This window comes from Sinocyclocheilus rhinocerous, unplaced genomic scaffold (assembly GCF_001515625.1).
Source record: "Sinocyclocheilus rhinocerous isolate Xijiao unplaced genomic scaffold, SAMN03320098_v1.1 scaffold360, whole genome shotgun sequence".
Taxonomy (NCBI): domain Eukaryota; kingdom Metazoa; phylum Chordata; class Actinopteri; order Cypriniformes; family Cyprinidae; genus Sinocyclocheilus; species Sinocyclocheilus rhinocerous.
This window is the reverse complement of record NW_015653490.1, coordinates 688,089-711,636: the sequence shown is the minus strand read 5'-3', so window position 1 is coordinate 711,636 and position 23,548 is coordinate 688,089. Positions and strand designations below refer to the sequence as shown.

Genomic DNA, 23,548 nt, shown 5'->3' with positions numbered 1-23,548 from the left:
TTCAGAATTGTGATATAAACTCAGAATTGTGAGATAAACATCGTAATTACTTTTTAAAATTTATTTTATTTATTTTGTGGCAGAAACCAAAAGTCAGAATTGCAAGAAAAAAGAGATGTTAAAAAAGATATAAAAGATAAAAAAGCTAGACTTGTGAGATATATTCATTCAGATTTCAGTTGGGGAAAAATTTTGAGGTTATCTTGCATTTTCAGCTTGTTCTCTGAGTATTGTATACATCTTGTGGCTATACTATTGAAACAGCTTGCACTTGTATCGATTTGTATCAATATATGTATCGATCTTTGAAGGGAGATATCAAAATGAATGTGTATTTTATGCCGCAAATGCTGCCTATTGAGCTTAACTTGTGTTAAACTTGAAATGTTCATTTAATGATCAGTTTTGCGAGAAAAAACAACCTATTTGTGAGATAAATATTAGGGCTGGGTAAAAAATATTGATATCTCGATTTTAATTGATTCTCATTTTTACGAAACGATATCGATTCCTAAATCCCAAGAATCGATTGGTCTAGCCTGTTTTCAGTTAATGGACGGAACATTGAAGGGCACTTCCCATCCAATAAATCACAATAAGCATTGTGCTTTGGTACTTTTCATATGAAACAAAGTCTAAGATTTCAAATTCTGTCCATTGTATTGCAGTATTTAAACAATAAATGCCGTTTTGGCGCTGTGGAGTATGAGCTAATGCGGAGTGACAGATCGCTGTAGCGCCTCAGTTCAACATACTCGGTAAACTTAATACCAGTTTCAGCACAAAATAATCATGACTAAACATCCGAAGGTAAGTTAAAAGAAAGAGTACAACTTTACAATCCGTATCCTGTCTCATGTAATCGCTCAATCTGTGTTTCAGCTGCGCAAAGACGTCAATAATGGCTTGTAAACAATGTCACATACGTAACGTCACATTTACCTCAGAAAAAAACATATTTGGTGACCATAAACTCATTAGTCAGATAGAAAAATAAAGTGTAGAGAGGAGCATTTTGCTTAATATATGGACCATATAACATATTCATTATAATTTTTACTGTTCTTCAATGTTTAATTTATGTTTGAATAAATCGAATAAATGTTGTACCAACTGACTCTCATGTATAGACAATGACCCTAAGCACACAGCTAAAATAACGAAGGAGTGGCTTCCCAACAACTCTGTGACTGTTCTTGAATGGCCCAGCCAGATCCCTGACTTAAACCCAATTGAGCATCTCTGGAGAGACCTAAAAATGGCTGTCCACCAACGTTTACCGTCCAACCTGACAGAACTGGAGAGGATTTGCAAGGAGGAATGGCAGAGGATCCCCAAATCCAGGTGTGAAAGACTTGTTGCATCTTTCCCAAAAAGACTCATGGCTGTATTAGATCAAATGGGTGCTTCTACTAAATACTGAGCATTTTTCAGTTTTTCTTTTTTAATAAATCTGCAAAGATGTCAACAATTCTGTGTTTTTCTGTCAATATGGGGTGCTGTGTGTACATTAATGAGGAAAAAAAATTAACTTAAATGATTTTAGCAAATGGCTGCAATATAACAAAGAGTGAAAAATTTAAGGGGGTCTGAATACTTTCCGTACCCACTGTATATAAATAAATAAATTGTGATTCAAAGCAAAGATAATTAAAGTACATTTTACAAGAAAATACCATTTCAGTCTTTATATTTCAAATGTTCACGTTTAATTCAATGTTACTTGTCGATTCTTTGTAATTATTTGTGAAATTTACTTGCAGTTTCTGAGTGAAAATCTTTTTCTACTCCAAATATTTTCAGTGTAACACTAACATTATAGCTAATAATGTCCTCATAACAACGTTTACTCAGAGTACAGTTATGGGTATTTAGACCATGGGAACGCAGCGTTTCCTATAGAAAAGAAGTGCCTCCCTCAATTGAACTGGCAGCAGAAGGCAATTAAAGTCTCTGAGTTAAAGGCCTCACTCTAATCAAGCATTCTGGAGCGAGTCCACTGAATCTAATTCCCATTCAGACATGAATGTATCTTATTCAAGACCTCAGAATGAGTTATCCAAGACTCCGAACATTGGCAAGCAGAGAGTCATTGGGTTTTGGCTGAGTAAAGACATTTCTTTTTTGTTAGGACCTATCGGGGATGGATGTCAGCGTTTACACTATGGATGTTATGGTAATGAGGTTAATATTGCAGTTAGTTCGGTCTAGTGTATATGTAACGTATGGATGCGCAGTCTTGTGGTAATTGTTATTGATTTAGCTGTGCTGTTTTACTGCAGTAGATACAATTATATTTGGTCGGCGTTAATTGTGTCTCATCTTTTACTCTGAATACAGCTGCTTTATTAGATTTGGTAGGGTAATGTATGTTTTATTGAAGGACAGCTTTGCTTGGAGGCCCGTGTAGCAGATAGTTATCCGAGCACTGCTAAATCTGTGATGTAACTAGGGTTTTTGAAATAGAGCAGCTATAAAGAAGGGTGTAGAAGGTGTACCGATCCATCTAAGTGAATTAGACTCCTCTAATTCTGTGTGGTGTCTTGATGGACCGTGGCCTTCTGTGATCCGAGCACAGACACACACACACACAGCCACACTCATCAAGGTCAGTCAAGAGGATCAAGGCAGAGCGACACCACAGATGGTTTAGTGCGTCAAGCTTGACTGCTTTTATGGTGTCAAGTATTTACAGGGAAAGAATGGCACAAACAGCATTAATATACTGGTGCTGCACAAATGATCAAAATAAATCGGAATTTGTGTTATGGCAAAGTGCGATTCATTAAACTGTGGAAGAATGATTTATTTCAATAAATGTAATGTAAAATGAATAAATTAAGACATAAATATACATTACCATTTTAATATAAAATTGAAAAAGTATATTAAGAATACAATAATGTTAATAATGAGAACAAAAAGTAATAATAATAAACATTTCAAATACAATATTATTGGTAGTATTCATTGTAATAATATTATTAATCTTATTAGGATTATTGTTAATAATTATAAACATTTAAAATGAATTATTATTATTATTAATTAATTTTATTGATTTATTTTATAATATTATTACTACTGATAAGATTGAAAGTGTATATAATATTCAAAAAAGCATACTATTAAATAATAACAAATATTATTATTATTATATTCATGTAAAAATATATTAATTTTTTAATGTATTCCATATAACAATATATTCAATCATATATTCATGGCATCAGTACTATTATTAATAATAATATTGTTACTACTAATAATAACCATTTCAAATATAAATAATATAAAAAATATGATATTTTTATTATATTAAATAAAAGTATCTTATTATTGAAGTTTTTTTATCTATAATATTATTATCTTATTAGTAATAAAACTAATGAAAGGAATCGTCACTTGCTAGTTTTTGATTTTTTTTTGTCTTTTTCTTCTTTTTGCCTTTATCTAAGCATAAAAAGTAAAAACAATTATCATATTGCAGTTAAAATCACAATATTTAGCAAACAAATTGCAATATATATATATATATATATATATATAATGCACGTCCATTGCCTCGTTTTGCAACCCAGCATGCATTAATCTCTGGCCATGTGCTCGTCTGCACTTGCCAACAGGTTGCAATGAAAAGCCTTGTCACAGGTCTGCAGGCTCCTCAATCATGCTGGGGGTTCTGGCTGCCTTGCTCTCTGGTGTCTGGCTTCGGCACATCCATCTGAACAGAAGGTGTGTGACAGCATCTCGAGCTGAAATCTGCTAGGCCACAGAGTTCGTTGTGTGTTAAAGCCTCTTGGAAATGAAACTGCGAGCCATAAGGAGTGGAAGTGATTTGTTGGTGTGATGAAGTGTGTTTGAGAGACAGGCTATTTCAAATATTGGCCTCCTGTAAAATAATCATCATTACACAACAGTTGACGCCGGTCCGTGCATTTGATTGGCTCTAAGAGAGTGTAACGACTTTCTGAAGAGGAATGATCTAAATTGTCGCACAGGGTTTATGCTTTGACGTCATTTTCTCTCAAATGTTGACAAAGCAACAGGACAAAAGAGAAACATTTCTATTGAATCACACCACCATTTCATTTCAGACGTATTCACAGGGGTCCATTCGTTCCTTCCGCACACGATTATATAAGTAGCTTTTGATTATTAGAACCATTTCCCATTCAAACAAGTCAACATTTTCATTATTCAGATGCCAGACTCATGCATTATTTAAAGCGAAAAATCTGTATAAACAAGCAGATTTCATTTTGTCAGCTGAGAACTTTCTCCCATCCTTCGCTTTTGAGATGCGTGATCTCAAGCGTACGTTCATAAGAGGTCATTTTTACCCAAACGCATGATCTCTAAACATCCTCATGGGGTTCACATAGAGGCCTTTCTCTAAACCCCTCCGCAGAACTTGCAATACGTGTAGAATTTGCCATCTCACTATTTCTGAAGAAAAGCCTCATTATTTTATGAGGTTGGTACAGCATACTGTCGGCATAATCCTACTTATCACATGAAACAAGTAAACTGAAGAAAGGGTTTTGTCTTAGAAGGATTGCTATGTGATTAGTGATTGGAATTATAAGTTGTTGAATGATTCCAACTACTATTCTGATTCCTTAAAGGGATAGTTTATCCAAAAATTAACATTCTGTCATCATTTAATCATGTTGTTCCAAACCTGTATGAGTTTATTTTTTCTGTTGAACACAAAAGAAGATATTTTGAAGAATGTTTGTAAACAAATAGTTGACGGTAGCCATTGACTTCCATAGTACGAAAAAAAAAATACTATGGAAGTCAATGGGGCAAACGTTGATGAGTATATGAATCAGAAAATGTTTGGTGAGTATTTGAAGAACCACTATACATGACTCAGTGATTCATTGGATTGTTTCGGACTGATAACGTAGGTGTTTGAGACTGTTTTGTGGATCTTGACAGAATTGACTGAATCATTAAAAAGAACCGGCTTGTTTGTGATTCATACTGAACCTGCAGTATGTTCATAGTTGCATATGTCATGATATTATTTTGTTGTGGTGCTTTAGATTTATGTGAAAAGCAGGGATGCACAATAATTAAAACATTGACAATCGCACACTGGACGCGTCAGTCTGTACTTGCATTCTCAGATTAAATGCGGCAATCCAAAACAGTGAATATAGTCACCATTCAGGCAAAAGTTTGCTTCAAGAATGACCACACTGCTGACGTGATCTTATCGATAGCACACCCCTCAGCACATGTGAGTTACCCACTTATTCGGCAAGGCATATCGGCATAGTTTTCATATTGGGCCGTTTACATTTTAAGCCTTTATCGGCCATTTCCGATAACGTTCCGATAATATTGTGCATCACTAGTGAAAAGCTTTAAAGATTTACAATATAGCAGTACCATATTGGTTATCAGTTGATATTAGAGGTTTTTATTATTACGTAGTGTTGAGTGGTTAGTTGTGTATTCCCCTATTTTTACATGTAGATTACCTAGACTTTTAGATTACATTTAATAATTTAATAACACTGTTAAATGTATATTTAACTAATCTTAAAATGAATATACATTTTTCATACTGTACTGTACATTATTATGTTGAGATGCTCACTTGAAGCATTTAAAACAATTGATTTTTTTTTACAAAATTGTATACAATTTTATTAATGTAATACTTTTATTCGGCAAGTATGCATTAAATTGATCAAAAGTGACTGTAAAGACGTTTACATTGCTACAGAATTTCCACAAAAATATTAACAAGCACACCTGTTTTCAACATTGATAATATGTTTCTGGAGCAGCAAATCAGCACATTAGAATGATTTCTGAAGGATCATGTGACACTGAAGATTGGAGTAATGGCTGATGGAAATTTTGCTTTACCTTCATAGGAATAAATTACATTTTAAAATATATTAAAATAGAAAAACTTTATTAAATTGAATGGATTTTTTTTTATCATTGTAGGGTGGTTGTGTACACATTTAAATGCAAACACCATGTAAAAGTGAATTTTGTATCCGATGTCCCCTTTAATATCTGTCATTTATTAATTACTGGCCACTACATGAAAACAATTAATAACTTTAAATATCAGTGGCATCACTATAAAGAATATTTTAGTACAGTATCACATCAGAAGATGAACAATTAACGGAACAGTTACCAGAACCGAACATCATGAATATTAGTTGTTTCTGTTTTTCTGTTATGAAAAGTGGAGAACAACAAAAACCAACTCTCAATTCCCACAATTCACATATGATATTTTATTCACTTGATCCTAGATTCACTGCACACATGAAAAAGGTCTTCTTCACGGCCTCAGTGTATCTTTGTGTATTTTAAAGCATAAATAAGTGTTCTCATGCATAATCAAACGGGACACTCCTGCTACATCGTCTTCTGTGACCATGCAGGTTCTTCTGCATTCAGAAAATGTATTTAATTTATTTATTTATGAATAAATTTATCTTTATTCAGAAATGGCCCAGATGTCTTCTTTCAGTTTATAGTTTATAGCTCAATCCCCTTGGTCCTTGAACAAGGACACTTGCTGTAAATATCTCCCATCACTCCAATGTCACCCCAGTCGTTTCCACTTTTTTAGGTATATATTCCCAATGCCTGCTGTTCAATGCAGCTGTAGGATAGACTGACTGAATAAATGGCCATGATTGTCTGATGATGGGTGACAGCGGTGGGCAGCAAAATAGTTTTCCGTAGGGGTAGGACGTTTTGCTGGTAAACACACAGAGTTTTTTCCATGACACCTAGTGCAACGATCTACTGCTGATAAATAGACTTTTTTCGATGCAGGAAACCCTCTAACAGTTTGTCAGGCTGCTGCAGCAGAGGATCATGGGTCACAGCATGCTATGCCTGAAGGCATCTATACAGTAGATGGGCAGTCAACCGGAGCAGAGCTGATTTTAGCCAACCTCATCCCTATTCTCTCTCTTTCTCTCTTTTTTTCCCCCCATCCTCTGTCCCAGCCAGGCACCGGCAGCATCGATCACAGTCCAGGAAATCCAATATTCTGCACCAGTCTCATTCCCACCATGTGCCTGTACGACGTCATTTGTATTCATTCTCAGTATAAATAGGAAATCTTTATAATAATGATGGTCTAAAGGGTGGGAAGCATTATCCCGGTTAACCTTTGATCCGAGATCTGGGAGAGCGGGAAAATACATCTGCATTCTTGTGAAGTGGCACCCTCAGTTCACCCCAGCCTGCTGTAGTTTCCTGCCAGCGATGTTGGGTTATGAGACGAGAGATGTTGGGGCTTCGCAATTATTCTCTTACATCTCAATTCTACTATATCAGGCAGAGAGAAAAAAAGCATTAAAGCTTGAATCACAAACTATGCATCATACAGTATTTACACTGTAAAAGTAAACTTAGAAAATGAAGGTAATTGTTTGCATGGCTTTTGAGTTTAAATGGCTTGACGAAACGTAATATGTGAAGTTGATATTACTTATTATATCTGCCTTTTTTTTATTTGGAAATATAAGAGTCTATGAAAATTGTTCCCTTTATTTGCATGTTTGTATATGGTTTGTTTTCTATGAGAAAATGTCATGGGGATTGAAGTGTTCAAATATATTAACAATATAACATGAATACTCATGAGGCAATAAATACCTTAAAATGACACACACAGACCTCAACACATCTGAAAGATCATTTTAATATAGGAACAAACTCTTGATGTCACAAGACCAGTTGCTAAATGTTAACATCATGAACCACAATGAAAATAAAACTAGCAACCATAGAAATGCAACAATATAAATTATTTATGCCCCATTGCATGCCGTGAAGAGAGTAGATGAGACTAAACACAAAACTAGCAGACTTATTTAAACTTTAAAAAAAATAAAATAAATCTAATGTTACTCAACTCACCTGTGCTGGTTTGTTCAACTTCAAATATGACCGTTCATTATAATTTAAAAGAAATTTAAAAAATAATAATTTTATGCAGCAAGGATATATTAATATTTTTTTCAGCAGGATTTACTTCAGTTGCTATGTACAGTACTACATTCATAGTGTATGAAATATGATTGTGAGAGTGACTCCAATTGTTATTTTTCTTATTTGCAGTTCAGCCGATGAGAAGTATCGCTGGAATACCCAAGGTAAATGTCATATTTTTGTAATGATTTTTGAAAATTTGTTGTCAGGCTTTTTTTGTGTGTGTGGAGATTTCATAACTACACTGAATTAGTTGTGCTACAGCATGCAGGATCATTGCATTGTTATGTTCTCCCCAGTCTAGGGTTGGGGATACCGAACAAGTAATTTAAAATAAAGATAATTGAGCAACAATACCCGCCCCTCTCCTGTCCCAGCTCACACACAGAAACACAACAGAGCGAGAGTAAATCAAATAATAAGCTTTTAATTCACAAAGTATCATATAACAGGAAGCGTAAATCTTCAGGAGGGGTCAAGGCCAAAATAACAAACAAAAGAAGAACTAACTAAAACATTAATTAGACAGTAACTTACCTAACAAATCAAAACCCAAACAAAATACAATACTCTCCCCTTACTCCCTAGCTGTCAATAAATAGGAGATAACAAGGGATCATAAAGTAAATGGCAACCTCCTCCCTATGGCTTCCAAAACAAACACAAATGAATAACACCGGAACGAAAGACTCTCACTCAGAATGACAGCAACCCGTCACCTATCACAAGACCACAGGTGCGTTGAATGTCTGGGGCAGGAGACGGTGGGCAGTAACGGCAACGACCAACACCGCAGAGCTCAGCACGCCGCTCTCTCCCTGCTCTGCTCGCGCCCAATGCGTACAATGCTCGCGCTCAGTGCTCCTAATGCTCGGGCTCAGTGCTCCTCTCTTCTCCTCTTCCTTCTCAGCTTTTAACCACTCTCACTCATCCACGTAAATCAGCTGCAGCTGCGTCCAATCAACACTGCGCAGAGTGAAAGGGAAAAAGAGAGAGAGACGGGGAAACGGCACAATGCATAGAACATCTCTGCACATTGAACAATCAGAATAAACAATAAAAACACTTATGTCCGGAGGACGTAACAGCATCATCTTTATGAATTTTCTGTATTCGAAAACTTAAAAATGTGTTGTACGCACATTATTGGTCTGGATAGAAGAATGAGATAAGTTTTAAATATATAGATTGCAAAATACAGGTTTTAAAGTAGCATTTAATTATATGCTATTAATTATGATTCATTTAAAAATTCATTGTTGACTATTTTCATTTCCCATTTTTATCAGTTTTATTTATTCGATTTCTTGTTGCAGTTAGTGTGCTTGCTGTAATCATCTTTAACTCAACGCATCGAGGCTGTGTCACTTTCATATGTGTCTAAAGAGTGATGAATCCCAGCTTAGCAACCTGCTGTCTTAGGGAGCTTGTGTAACCCTTTATCCCTTGGCAAAGTACACCACACTGGCCTTGGAAGAGTTGGCAGTCAGTTCTGACACAGAGCAAGCAGCACGCCGATTAACAGGGTCATCCAAACAGCCAATTAAGTTGATTCTCAGCCTGTTTGGATGCTTAGTGAGCAGGTGATGGGAAAAGGTCAGGAGGCTTCAGGAAGTATTTTATAGTGTACGAATGATTAACCTCCTCCCTGTTTATTCCAGATGGACAGAAAGACATTGAGGAGGAACTAAACACAGGTCTGGAACTGGTGGACTCGTGTATCCGCTCCCTACAGGAATCTGGGATCTTGGATCATCAAGAATACACCACAGCTGACAGTGAGTATAGCCATCACAATTGCTTATTTAAAGGGGTCATATGATGCTGCTAAAAATAACATTATGTTGTGTATTTGGTGTAATGAAAAGTGTTTATGCGGTTTAAGGTTAAAAAAACACATTATTTTCCACATACTGTACATTATTGTTTCTCCTCTATGCCTTGCCTTTTTTACGATTTTTACGATTTTTGCAAAGCTAATTTTTTTTCAAAGCTGAAAAGTGAGGTGTGCTCTGATTGGCCAGCTATCCAGTGCGTTGTGATTGGCCGAATACCTCAAGCGTGTGACGGAAATGTTACGCCCCTCACCATAACTGTGATACCCTGTCCGGCCGGAGCGACGAGACAAAAACATTAATTACCATTATAAAACGAGCCATTATACACCCATTATAACCCATAATAAACCCATTATAAACGAGGCATTTGTTGCATCCAGTTGGGACATAATTACGGATTATAATGACTTATACTGTCTTTTTACGTGTTGCATCGCGCCACGTAAACATAAAACCCTGTCTGCATTTGTGATCGGAGAAATGACAAACTCCAAGCGCTGCACGGCAGGCGCGCTCATAATGGAAGCGACGCGGTCCTCCATAAAATGTGCTGCACACATCTGAATATTTGGGTTGAACTGTTCTGGAACAGTGTTGTAAATACAACTTAACCACTTATTTCTAGTCGTGTCCTCTTTTGGAAGGCCAAACAAAGTAGTTTCACTTTCACAACGAAACACACAGCGTCACACACGGTGGGCTAGAGTGTGCGGAGGCCGGCGGGCTAGAGTGAGCGGCGGCCAGCGGCCTTGAGAACAGCACAGCCGGCGGATTCGACGAAGGAGCATCCGGCGGGCTTGCGGCAACCACATGTGACGACCCCGGGCTGGACTCCGCTTCGTCCACGGTGAAAGCTGATCCGGCGATCCACAGCGCGAAGTTGATGTATTTCCTCAGCAACCAGCACGGATCAGCTCTAGGCATGACAAAGCAGATATCGTCCTCTTTTGGAAGGCCAAACAAAGTAGTTTCGCTTTCACAACGAAACACACAGCGCCTTCACGACATGGCGGCAGCAACAAAACTACAGCGAGAATAAAAGTTACGCCTTCTTTCTTTGCGTGAACATTTGGGTGGCGTTATGCAAATCTTCCCACATCGTGTCGTAGACATGTGGGGGCATGTTAGAACGAGCCGTTTTAGGTAGGCGTGATTGACTCTTAACTTTTATAAAGAATATCTCTTTGGATTTGAGACTTTAGTCTTTGCAACTTTACAGATCTTCTTTATGCACCAAGAGCTTGTAACACTTCAAAGAGAAAGGAAAAATTGAAATCGCATCATATGACCCCTTTAACTCTTTTTTTGTTGTTGTTTTTTGGAGTGCCTGAGTTTGCTTTATGTTGGTGTGTTGTCCATTAAAGAAACAAAAACCTAATCCTTCCAATTAGCGAAGAGATTTTTGGTTTCAAAAATCAACCATTGGTTTCAACTTGACAACTTGGTTGATGTCTACGTTCATTTGAAAGGAGCGCATTTACTGTCAATCAACAGGCCAGCACATATATGAGAGGGTGGGTTTTTGAAAAAGGTGGTGTGTCTATTCAGTGGATGGGTTCCTAAACAGCAGCTGTATATTGACAATGTATATGGTGCATCAAGGAATTTAGTGCTAGTTATTGCAATAATATGAAAGTATTTCCAGACAAAGCCTTTAGGCAAAAAAGGGGAATGTTGACTCTGTACACAATTGCAGAACATTTCTAATCTCAAAAATGGCACAGTTGTTCTAATTCTGTTTGAAAAAATGTCTTTGTTCTTTCCTCTTACAAGGTGCACCAATATATTTCGAATATGTTGCTTGAAAATTGTGAAAGGAATAATATTTTTCTGCAAACATGCATTTTGGAAGTTTTCCATTTATTGAGCAATCTAATGTACTGATGCAAAAACATCTAACATGCAAAATAATATATAATAATATAATATAATTTCATAATAATTTCATACTTGTAAAGTACTGAATACAAGATAGCTGAATAATGTGCAGAAATTTAACCATATCTCCTTCCTGACACATTGAAAGTCAGGAAACAGCATTTTTCACATCTGTAACTGTAAAAGGCAACCGTTTGTCTCACTTTGTATTTGCATTTTGAACGTAACTGAGAACATCTGTCGAGATTAATGTTATGTACATTGCTTATGTTCTGATAATTAAGCTGCCTGTTATGTTGAGCATTGCACCTAAAGCATTTTATTTAGGGATGGTAATAACTTTTATTTTTGTCATTTTTGTGAAACTACATCTGGCTGCATGCCATGTTAAATTAAGACAGCAGAACTGGAAGATGTGTGCCAGGACAAACGGACAGAAGTCGTTTGTTATAAATATACTTAGAATTGTGGTCTGTTGTGGGCAAATAAATATCCATTGTATGCAAATAATACCCGATAAAGAGATAATTCACCCAAAAAATGAAAAGTTTTTGAAAAAATGAAAAACCTGTTTGACTTAATTTCTTTTGCAGAACACAGGATAATATATTATACAATGGAAATCCAATATTGTTTGGACCCCAACATTCTTCAAAATATATCCTTTTTCAGAAGAAAGAAATGTACTGTAAATAGTGAGAGTAAATGATGAAAGAAGTTGCATTTTTTTTTGGTGAATTCTTCTGCATATTTGGCCTTCCCTGACAGTAAAATGTAGCATGTGACAATTTTCCAGGTTTTAGTGAAAAAACAATTCAAATGTAGTTTGTTCCCAGGCATGAATAATAATAATAATAATAATAATAATAATAATAATGGAGAACACTGTAAAAAATGATACTGCAATTAGTTACAGTATAACAACTTAAAAGTTGTTGAGATAACTTAAATATTAAACTAAAGTTAACTAAGTGTATATATTTAAGTCAAGCTTGAACAACTTGACACAACACATTACTTACTCTAATGTTTAATTTCAAGTTGTTATAATTATTTGCAGCAATCATTTTGTACAGTGTAGGATTTACTTCTTACACAACTTTCACTCAGAAATTGCTAGTAAATTTCACTAATAATTACAAAGAAACAGCAAGTAACAAATTACGTGAAATTTTGAAATCAAGAAACACTGAAGTAGTGTTTTATTTACAACTTAGAAAAATAATTTTTGCACGTTGTTTGTCCAGTACAATCTGAGTATCGTCCTGACTTTTCAGCATGTTTTTTTATGATTAAAAATAAGATGATAGATGATGATGATGTACGTTATGTGCAGGATTGACTAGAATTCATAAATCTCTGAATGTCAGCATGTTTTTTCTGTGATAGTGTAAATTTATCACCCTTTCCCGCATTTCACCTTTTCTCTTCTTTTTTTTTTTTTTTGTTCTTTTTGGCAGAGATTAAGAATAAAAAGACTTAAGCATCTGTTTTATGGAGGATATATTACTTCAACAAAAACTGTCTTAATCGCCTCCCAGAAAGTTGCATGTCATTGATCTTTTTTCAGAGTTCAAAGTGCTTTTAAATAAGTTATTGACTTTGCGCTTTATGTTAAGGTCGGTGACAAGAGAAAAATGCCACAGGTTTTTGTAATCCAATTCCAGCTTCAAAGTCGAAATAATCAAAACAGATAACGCCTCGGCTGAATAGACATCCCTACCACAAGATTCTCTGGGCTTCATGCATTAGAATAGCACAGCCGAACATAACAGTCCATGAATTATGTATTGAAACTAAGTATATTTACTATAACGGGCTGAAATTACAGTGAGCTCTAACGTTTCGCTAAGGACAGAGTGGCTATCAATAATTTATCTGATAGTGGGGTGAGTCGGGATAAAGTAGCTGGAGCGCTGTGGAGGTGTCTGATGTGGACACGCTTTTACATATTATCTGACGGCCAACAAACATTGGCCTCTGTGATCCAAAGGCTTTATTCTTTGAATGGAGCTTGTCCCCGACTCGTTCAGAATGCATTAGTGATCTAAGCATTACAGGAATAAGGAAAAGATTGATGTCTTGAAGGCATCGGTCTCAGTGCCTGCTATGTGTAATGTCAGCCTTTCATTTATTTCCATAGGTTTCATCTGATTATATTATATATCCATGTCGCCCTTTTTCTCGTACTGAGTCAAAGCAGCACGATGATTCCGCTCTTGTGAGTCTTGTAAAAGAATATAAAAAATAGATCCCTCACGAAATGTTTCATCATATAGGAAGCAAAAAATTAGAGTTACAGCCTCTGGTGATATTTTATATAATAGTCCAACAGTCCATGCACTTCCGTGATGGTATTATATATTTCTAGTACAAGTTTATTCCATCCATTGGTTAACTTAACAACCTGGCATTATGTGAAATGTTGTCTTGCACCTTCTTGATACCATGGCAAGTGACACAACTGTAATTTATCCAATTTTCCTCCATTGTCTATTGCATCTGGTTATTCAATTAGTAATTTCCGGGGGGGATTTGGCTTCATCTTGCTAGGCACAGATTTCACAGTCAGTTAACCATTGATTATCTTAGAGACAATTTAAACAAAACACAAAGTATTTATTATGTACTTGTGAAATATAAAAGGTTATCAGTAGGCTGCTTATATTTTGATGATAACTATATGATATACTAATTTGTAATTTTATTGTTGTGTTAACTGAAATTTTGTTTGGAGAAAAATGATACGGAATGTTTATTTATTTGTTTTTTTTATTTGGCCAAATTCCCTATTTGCACCATGGTTACATTAGTAGTTTATGAGTAATAAAAAAAATTATTAGTGGAATCCAGTATCACAGCGAACATGCTGTTAGGCACATTCCTTTATTAAAAATCAATTAAAAATTGGTATAATTATTAAGCAAATTAAAACAAAGGCACATTGCCTTCAATATTTTTTCTTCTTCATTTAGGTAAGCATTGCTTAATTTAATTATTGAAGTAAACAATCAGCAATAATTAACAAAGAAATAAATTAAAAGGAGTGTTTTTTTGTTGTTGTTTTTCTTATTAATATTTTATTTTTATTTATTTATTTTGTAAATATTCTTATTGACAGCATAATAGACTGTAACAGGGATAAAAGGGGTATTTCTGTATTATTTGCTCAGTATTCATTTACTCCCCCTTATGTTGTTCCAAAACTGTTTGCATTTATTTTCTTTCTTTTTTTTTCTACTAAACACAAAAGAAGATATTTTAAGAATGTTCCAAAAGTAGTTTCATATTGACTTCCATTGTATTTTTTTTTTACTCATACAATGTAAGTCAATGGGAACCAAAACTGTTTGGTTACCAGCATTCTTACCAGCAAGTATTTTCTTTTATGTTTCACAGAAGAAAGAAAGTCATACAGGTTTGGAACGACATGAGGGTAAGTAAATGATAAGACAATTTTCATTTTGGGGTGGACAATCGCTTTACTGCACATATATACAATATTTCGCCTTATTATTTAGTTTTGACTTGGTATCAATTTTATGGTACTAATGGTTTCATTTGGAAAAAGAAAAGACTTATTGACAGTCTTATTGACTGAGACATGGGAAAACTGCAGCATTCATATGAGCACCTCACCAGAGAAGCTTTTGAAATCAGTGAACCTGGTGTTTGCAGGACTGTACATTGGGGATGTGTGATTTATTCTGTGTGATACAGCATGCAGCGCTGCTTGGCACTTTGATGTTCGGGTTTCAGCAAGGCTGCTTTACATGTATGGAAGTGTTATCCTTAGTTAAACTAATCCAGCTGCTCCATTTTAAGGAGGCGAATGAGAGCGCTGTGGATTTCTTGGGCAGGCTTGACTGGATATGCTTTTTTTTTTTTTCTTTTTTTTTATGCATGGCATGCCATATGTACAGTACCTGTCTGGCACAATAAGAAATGAGGATCAGAATTTATGTGACTGCATTAAAGGGATAGTTCAGCAAGCAGACTCTCATGACTGTTCTGTTGCTTTTGATCATCTTCAATATCATTTGAGAATTCACCTTACAATGCCATGAAGTCTGATGATGATATGGTCAAGGGTCGGGGCAGAGGAAAGCTTTAGGTTAACCAAAGCTGCATTGCATTCCCCAGGTCTGATCAGGGATTTTCAGATCAATGGGAACATAAATGAGAGCAGCAGGCTATTATGGACTCGAATAATGCACCAATTTTCTTATCTCTCCAGACCAGCTTGATGGATCTGTCTGATACAGGAGCCATAGATTATTGTGTAGCGCGAGGAGAGCAGACAACATCCTCCTCCTGAGGTGTAAGAGCTGTGTAAGTGTCTTACACTAGGTGAGGAGCTATATTTAGTGTCACTGCTGTGATGCTGTAGCTTCAGCCCCTTTAGACACGCTGCTTCAAATGAGAGAATGATTCCCAGGAGGCTAAAATATAACATGCACAAAAATGTACATACAATATGCATACAAAAGAGAGGGAACACACACCACATTAGAACATTAGCATGAGTGACAGTGATATATTGGCCTGGCTGATTGTTAGTCATTTAATCATCAATGCTGGCCAATTACACTGACCTCGTGTTCAGTGAACAGAAATGGTAGTTCACCCATGTCAGTTCCAAAGTCTATGATTATTTTTTTATTATTTTTTTTTTTTATGCATTATTAGAATTTTATTTTATTTTTATTTTTTTTTGCACAATTTTCTTTCTTTCTTTCTTTCTTTCTACTGAATTTCTGGTTTGTTTTTATTTTAATTTATTATTCATCCATTCATACATAATTGCATTTTCAGTTTTTATGTATTTATTTAATTTTATGTATACATGTATAGTTGCCTTGTCTATTTTTTATGTTATGTATAATTGCATTTTATTTTGTATTTTTCATTTATTCATTCATGCATGCACAATTGCATTGTCCGTTTTTAGATTTCATTAGTTTATGCATGCGTTCATAACTGCACGTCTTGTTTTATTTTAGTATTTTTTTAGGTTAACCAAAGCTGCATTGCATTCCCCAGGTCTGATCAGGGATTTTCAGATCAATGGGAACATAAATGAGAGCAGCAGGCTATTATGGACTCGAATAATGCACCAATTTTCTTATCTCTCCAGACCAGCTTGATGGATCTGTCTGATACAGGAGCCATACATTATTGTGTAGCACGAGGAGAGCAGACAACATCCTCCTCCTGAGAAACCTGAGATGCTTTAACTCGAGCTGTTTTTAAAGGCACAGTGTTTTGTGAGGGGTGGGAAAAAAACAATCATCATTTTCACTGTATGTTTCAGGAGCAGCTAATCTCTGATTGAGACTGATAGTCCAACCATGGGCTTGCTGAAAGCTGAGGTCTTTGAGGGTTGATAGCATCTTGTCAAACTATGAATTGTTGATAGAATCTGGTTTGCTGTCAGGATGGCCCAGAAGCGCTCTCCAAACACGCAGTTGGACCACTGCTGATTATCTGTGTAATCTGACAGGAATGGACATTTTGGTCATTGTTTACTCATGTATTTGACAGATAAATCAACTCTAGAGAGGGTGTAAGGGATACACTTGGTATAATTATTATTAAAATTATTAATAATTATAGTATTATTTTATATACAATTTATCATAGAATATAATCTATAAGAGAAAATAATTTAGATTGCTCCTAATCCTGTAATAAAATTCAATTGTAATCAATTAAACCAAAAAAAAAAGAAAATAAGTATATAATGTATCAAAAGTTGATTGATCAATTAAATGATATCTATCTATCTATCTATCTATCTATCTATCTATCTATCTATTATGCCAGTGTTTAAACATTATTGTAGAGGACTTTATATATTGTATACTGTATAATATGATTTTTCAAAGTTGAAAATAAAACAAAGATTATCTGAGTTTTTCTACTTAAAAATTTCACATTTATTTCAGTGCTACTTGCTGTTTCTTCATAATTGTTTGTGGAATTTACAAGCAATTTCTGAGTGAAAATTCTTTCTATTGTTGTTATTATTTATTTTATTTCCCGCCCAAATGTATAAGTTTAATTTCAGTTGATGGCATGTTCTAGAGTTGAGAGACTCTAACTAGTCTCTAATTAGTCACATGACACTTACAGCTCAGGTGATTGGCTCAAAAACTTATGTCGCCCAATGAGTATGGATATTAAAAGTATTCCAAATATGGCTCGTTTTAGTTTGAAAGTTAAAAGTTGGCTCTTAAGTAGGTTGTTTAATTGATGAATTTGTATTCGTATATATTATGTATGTTTAATTGTGATTTAAAATGTTGTAAATGTGGAATTTTTATTGTAACTTTTGTATTTATGATGCAATGCCAGTGTACCTGTCACCAGAAGTTTATGCTTAACATCAAGGACCACAGTGGAAACAAGTTTTTAACTTTATTGTGTCATCCTTGACGAATCGAGTGTATTTCACTCTTTTGTTTTTGTCAAATCAAATCAATCAAATTAAAATCAAATCAGCAAAGATGACACATTTTGAGGGGATTCCACACCAGTTAGTGCACCTTGATGCAGTGATGACACTGCAAGGTATCGCTTTCAAATGATACCGTAACCACTAACTTATTCAAAAGTGGGGGCCTTTTTTTTCCTTTTTTGCACATTTCTGTGTATAGTTGTTTTTAAATGTTTTGAAGTTTTGATAAAAATGCCTACACTATTATGTTTTGAGGATTGTTCATGATCGATTGTCCTCATGCCCAACCCCAGCACTTCAGCTGTTTGCTGACACCCCCACACAAACATTAAAACACTTCATTTTTCTCGGTTTCTCTCCTCTTGCACATTCCTCTCCTTGGGTTTTCTCTTGTCATTTTAATCCCCATCTCTCGTGCTGTCTTTTGCTTGCTCATTCTTTCCTTCTCTCTCTATTTCACTCCTCCCCTTCTAATAAATTATGCATGCCATTTCTGCCAGGCTGAGGGCTGCATCGCTGCCTTGCTGAAATTGCTCTCTCTCTCTCTCTCTCTCGCTCTGGCTCTCTGCACACAGGACCGAGTCTGCTCTCTCAGAACTCACTGCAGCTCAGCTCGAACCCAGAGGGCTCCCTCCAGTACTCCGCCAGCTGCCATAGTAACCAGACCCTGGCCCTGAGTGATTGCGTGTCCGCACCACAATCTCAGCAGCCTCAACCCCCTCCACGCTCCAGCGGGCAGCCCGGAGGAGCTGTGCATAGCTACAACCAGGTGAGCGCTGCTTCTTTCCTCTTCTTCTTCGAATCTCGTTATATATCCATCCTTCAGTTTTGTATTTTCACAGAGACGACTCTGTTCTGCACCTCAAGTCTCTCGTGATCAGAGACATTGTAGCGCTTTTGCTTTTTTTTCGGGACTGGCACGAACCCGGGCTCCAGCTGGGATCATATTTCAAGCTGCTGCCTAAAAAGTGATTTCGAGACCTGATTAAAGCAATTAACTGCAAGACCAAAGCATTTGTTAGCAGACGCCAGCGGTACTGCATTGCATCGAGCGGCAAGTGTGTGCACGACAAACTTTGTCATTATCCAGAGAGTTAAATTGTGCCCTGTTGATGAGACTGTAATTACAGCAAGCCCTGCAGGGCGGTTTCTCCCAACTTTCATTTCTTTTAAATGAGTCTCTCGCACCTGCTACGAGCTACAAATGTTCCGGTAAAAAGGTACGGTTTCTGTTCAGACTACAAATATTTAATTTCCTCCATGTTCGCTAAGTAAGTGACCATTTAACGCATGCAAATGGCAGAAGAAGAGCTTGAGCGGTTGGTCACGATAAAGCTGACATTGGCACATCCTCTCTCGCTCGCTCACCCTCCCTTTTGCACTCTTCTCTCTCTCATCCTTTGACACTTTTAATGAACACATAGGCCCTCTGTCTTCTAATGAAAGATGCCCAGCTCCTCGGCCTTCCGGACTTGTTTCTGAGAGAGTCGAGGGGGGCCTCACTGCAAAGATTCTTTAAAAACATTCTCTTTTTAAATGAATGCAGTTTTCTCATTAAAAAAAAAAAAAAAAACGTTTTTTCTGGCTTGCAAGTGTGCTTGCTTTATATTGAAAGCAGAAACTGCATTGTGTTTCTTTCTCTCCTGTGTTTGTGCGGACTGTCGGCTTGATTCTGTGGAGGGTAATCTGAAGAGGGCTTGTCTGCTCTAGGATAGGTTTATATAACACAACGCATCAGTTAGGTGCTTTTATGTAGATATTTTTAACACCATAAACCTCTTGTTCCCTAAATAATTTATCCACATCAGGAACCAGTAACCGTCTCTTCAAGTAGGTGTTCCTCTGCTGTCTATGCTGGGATGTGGTTCCCCCTCTGAGCGAGAGAGAGAGAATGAGAGATGGAGAGATAAAGCATTTGGTAGAGGAATGATTATTAACTACCTTTTTTAAATCTTCACAATCCTATCTTGAGAGTGTTTTTTCTTCTTCAGAGGATTCTTCCATCTTTTCCATCTCATTCATTAAAGTCTTATCAGGAGAAGCAGAGCAATCGTGAAAATAAAGATTAAAGTTACAACCGAAAGGCTTTTTGTAGACCTTTTTACATTCTACAACATATTGTCTAGTTCTTTATAGTAAACCATCTCCAAACAGGGCTTCAGGATACCTAGAATCAATATATGCTGCACTAAAGACTCTATATCAAGAATGAGGTGATTAAGATTTTTGTTTTGTACAAACGCTGTCCCATGTGAAGCTTGAGCTTACAACCATTAGATTATGTGAAGACATGTCAGCAGGACAAAGGACATCTTATGTATTTATTTATTTATTTATTATTTATTTGTTATTTATCATTTTTTATTTTATTTTTTACTTATTTATTTGTTGCATTTTACAGTGTAAAAAAAAGTCAGTAAGCAGTAATGGGGGAGAGTTTATGTTTGTTCATTATTTTATTTACTTTTTAAATTGATGTATTGGCGTTATTGCCTTTATTAGTTGTGCTAAAATGTTGATATTCAAAGCCCTACCTGGCAAAATCATAATCACCAAAAATTTTTAGGGTGAATTCAGGTGCTATAAATTGCAGCACTTTGTCCCTTTCGTCTCAATGACAAAAGTGGCCCAATTTTTCTGAATTCGGCCTATAGCCAGCTCAACAACTCTATACAGTGAAAACTGTTTTTGATAAGGGGATTGTTCATAGGTGGTGCAAAGCACCACTGAAGAATCTTTTTGTTTATGAACGCAGCATATAGACAAACAGAGCCAACTTTAGCTTTAAATGTCATACACTTTTCCAGCACAATCATTCACCTAATTTATTCTGAATAAGAATAATCAGGTTTCATGCTTTCTGTAAATGAGAAACAGTGGAACCAATGTTTCATTGTAATCACCCACAATCGTTATTGTGATTATGAGGAATCTAAAGGAAGAAATGTTTATTCACACGCCAAAGCGTCTTTCTAAATGACTGGCACTGTGCCAGCGTTTATTTGCCTTGGTTTATCTGCGCACGCCTGCCCTTCTGAATTACGGCCGATGCAACATCCATTGACATAAGGGGTGGTGATCCCATGAGGAAATGTGACATATGGTCGTGCATGTATATGCAATAACTTCCGTTTACAGGCTTTTTTTTTTATGTGTTCAGGATACATGCTTCATCTGTTACTGTCAAGGGAATTATTATTATTTTTAAGGGATTCTGAGAAGAATTTTTGCCCTTGTCTCTTATTACCATCTGAATATCAAGTAAACCACCTTTAAGGGATAGTTCACCTAAAACTGAAAATTAATTTACTCACCCTCATGTCATGCCAAACCTGTGACTGACTTTCTTCTGTCGAACATAAAAGATATTCTGAAGAATGTTTTTGTCCATTTTTATCATATTGTTGCGCCCCTGGACTTTATCTGTGTTTTTCCCTCTCCATGTGCCTGCCCTGACCTAGATTTCCCATGTTGATTGTTAATTTGCTCCCAGGTGTCTCGTCAAGTCATGTGTATTTATAGTGAGTCCTGTTCCTAGTTTCCTCGTCTGGTATTGAATGTTCGTCTTTCCCCGCTATGTGTGTGTTCCTGGTTCCTTGAATGTTTATTAAAGTCTGTTCGTTTGAAGTTTACGCCACGTCTCCTCGTTCCTCGCTCCGTGCTCCTCACAGTAGCGGTTTGTGACAATTATGAAAGTTTACCCAAAAAAAAACTTCCCCAGAAGTTCATAAAGACTATCAAATATGGCATCACAAACCTCAAATGTCATGATGTTTAGTCATATGACATGCAAGAAGCAATGCAGTTTTTATTTATTTATTTTTAAATGTCTCCTAAGCTAACCAAGGCTGAATTTAATTGATCATAATACAGTGAAAACAGTAATATTGTGAAATATTATTACAATTTAAAATAACTGTTTGCTGTTTTTAATTGAAATTTTTATGTATTCCTGGGATGTCAAAGCTGAATTTTCAGCATCATTACTCCAGTCTTCAGTGTCACATGATCCTTCAGAAATCATTCTAATATACTGATTTGCTGCTCAAGAAACATTTCTTATTATTATCAATGTTTAAAACAGTTGTGCTGCTGAATATTTTTGTGCAAACCATAATAATTTATTTTCTGAATTATTCAATAAATAGAAAATTTAAAAGAACTAAAAAAAAATCTCACTACACCAAACGTTTAAATTATTTGAAATATCTTATAGGTTTGGAATGATATGAGGGTGACATAACAGATCTTTTTTGTTCTCTCTCTCTTATTTTTCCTTATTTAGGATCTGTATTGATTGGAAATAACAGTTATCTTTCTCTCCTCACAGGTGACATCTAACCGTGCGGCCCAGCTTGCGGCGGGCGACTCTTGTCAGAGCCATGGCGGTGCCCTGCTGTCCGATTCTCAGCACCCCTCTGCAGCGTCCGGCCCGGGCCTGTACTACTCCTGCTCTACTCTGCCTGCCAAGCGCGTCAGCTCTCCCCTGAACTCAATGCAGTCCACGGTGACCAGCGGATCCCCGACTAAACTGCAGCGTCTGGGCTCGGCCTCCGACACACCCGGCTACGCCACCACCCAGCGCCTGCCCTCCTCGTCCTCCTCAGCCTCCCCCAAGCCTTCTCCAGGCAGGCTTGCAAAATCCTACAGCAGTAGCTCACCGATCAATGCGGTGGGCATCGGAGGAACGCCCGGTACTCACACTTCAGGCTCCCCTCACCGGTTGGCGTCTCCGCCCAATAACGCGTCGCCTATCTATCAGCAGCTGCAGACCGCAGGAGTGTCGACTTACGCTACGCTTTCACCTACCAAAAGGCTGGTGCACTCATCTGAGCAGTACAAGATATCCCACGATCTCTACGCCACTGCCACTCTACAGAGACCTGGCAGCCTTGCTGGTGAGTAACAACTCTTGATCCGCCTTTGACTCGCCGACTAGGATTTAACAAACATTGTGTGGGTGTTTCTGTGGGGACATAATTTGAAGCGTGAAATACTTTCAGGCACCCAAGAAATAGTACAAGTCCATTACTTGCTGTAATCTGGGAATGTATTTAGTTTGAAACGCTCAATTGTAATCTCATTTCAAACAGCACCAGGAAACAATACAAGTACATCAGTGTGCAAAGAACTTGTGCTAGTTGGTGACTAGTTGGCAGACTGTTTGAAACATGTATAATTGATTTTGATCAGCTTTGAAGTGAAGGAGCATTGGCACTGACAGCAATTTGAAGCGACCAGAAGCCATTCATTTTCAGTGAGAGCTTAATTGAGGCAACATGACCACATCACAAATTGAGTTTTAAAACTTTTTAAAAGTGTGGTGATACAATTCAGCAAGTGTTCTGTAATTGAAATAAAATATAAATATTAGATGAAA

General features: G+C 36.5%; 1 protein-coding gene across 4 annotated transcripts in view; it reads left to right on the top strand.

Moving 5' to 3' along the window:
• The window catches only part of LOC107716425 (catenin delta-2-like), a 316,783-nt gene that overhangs the window by 151,234 nt on the left and 142,001 nt on the right, over positions 1–23,548 (top strand). For all 4 annotated transcript variants that reach the window (XM_016522876.1, XM_016522879.1, XM_016522878.1 and 1 more), the window contains 4 exons: positions 8,122–8,156; positions 9,654–9,770; positions 18,744–18,937; positions 22,499–23,066. In XM_016522876.1, the coding sequence (XP_016378362.1) occupies positions 8,122–8,156; positions 9,654–9,770; positions 18,744–18,937; positions 22,499–23,066 (914 nt within the window). The remainder of the gene's footprint in view (positions 1–8,121; positions 8,157–9,653; positions 9,771–18,743; positions 18,938–22,498; positions 23,067–23,548) is intronic.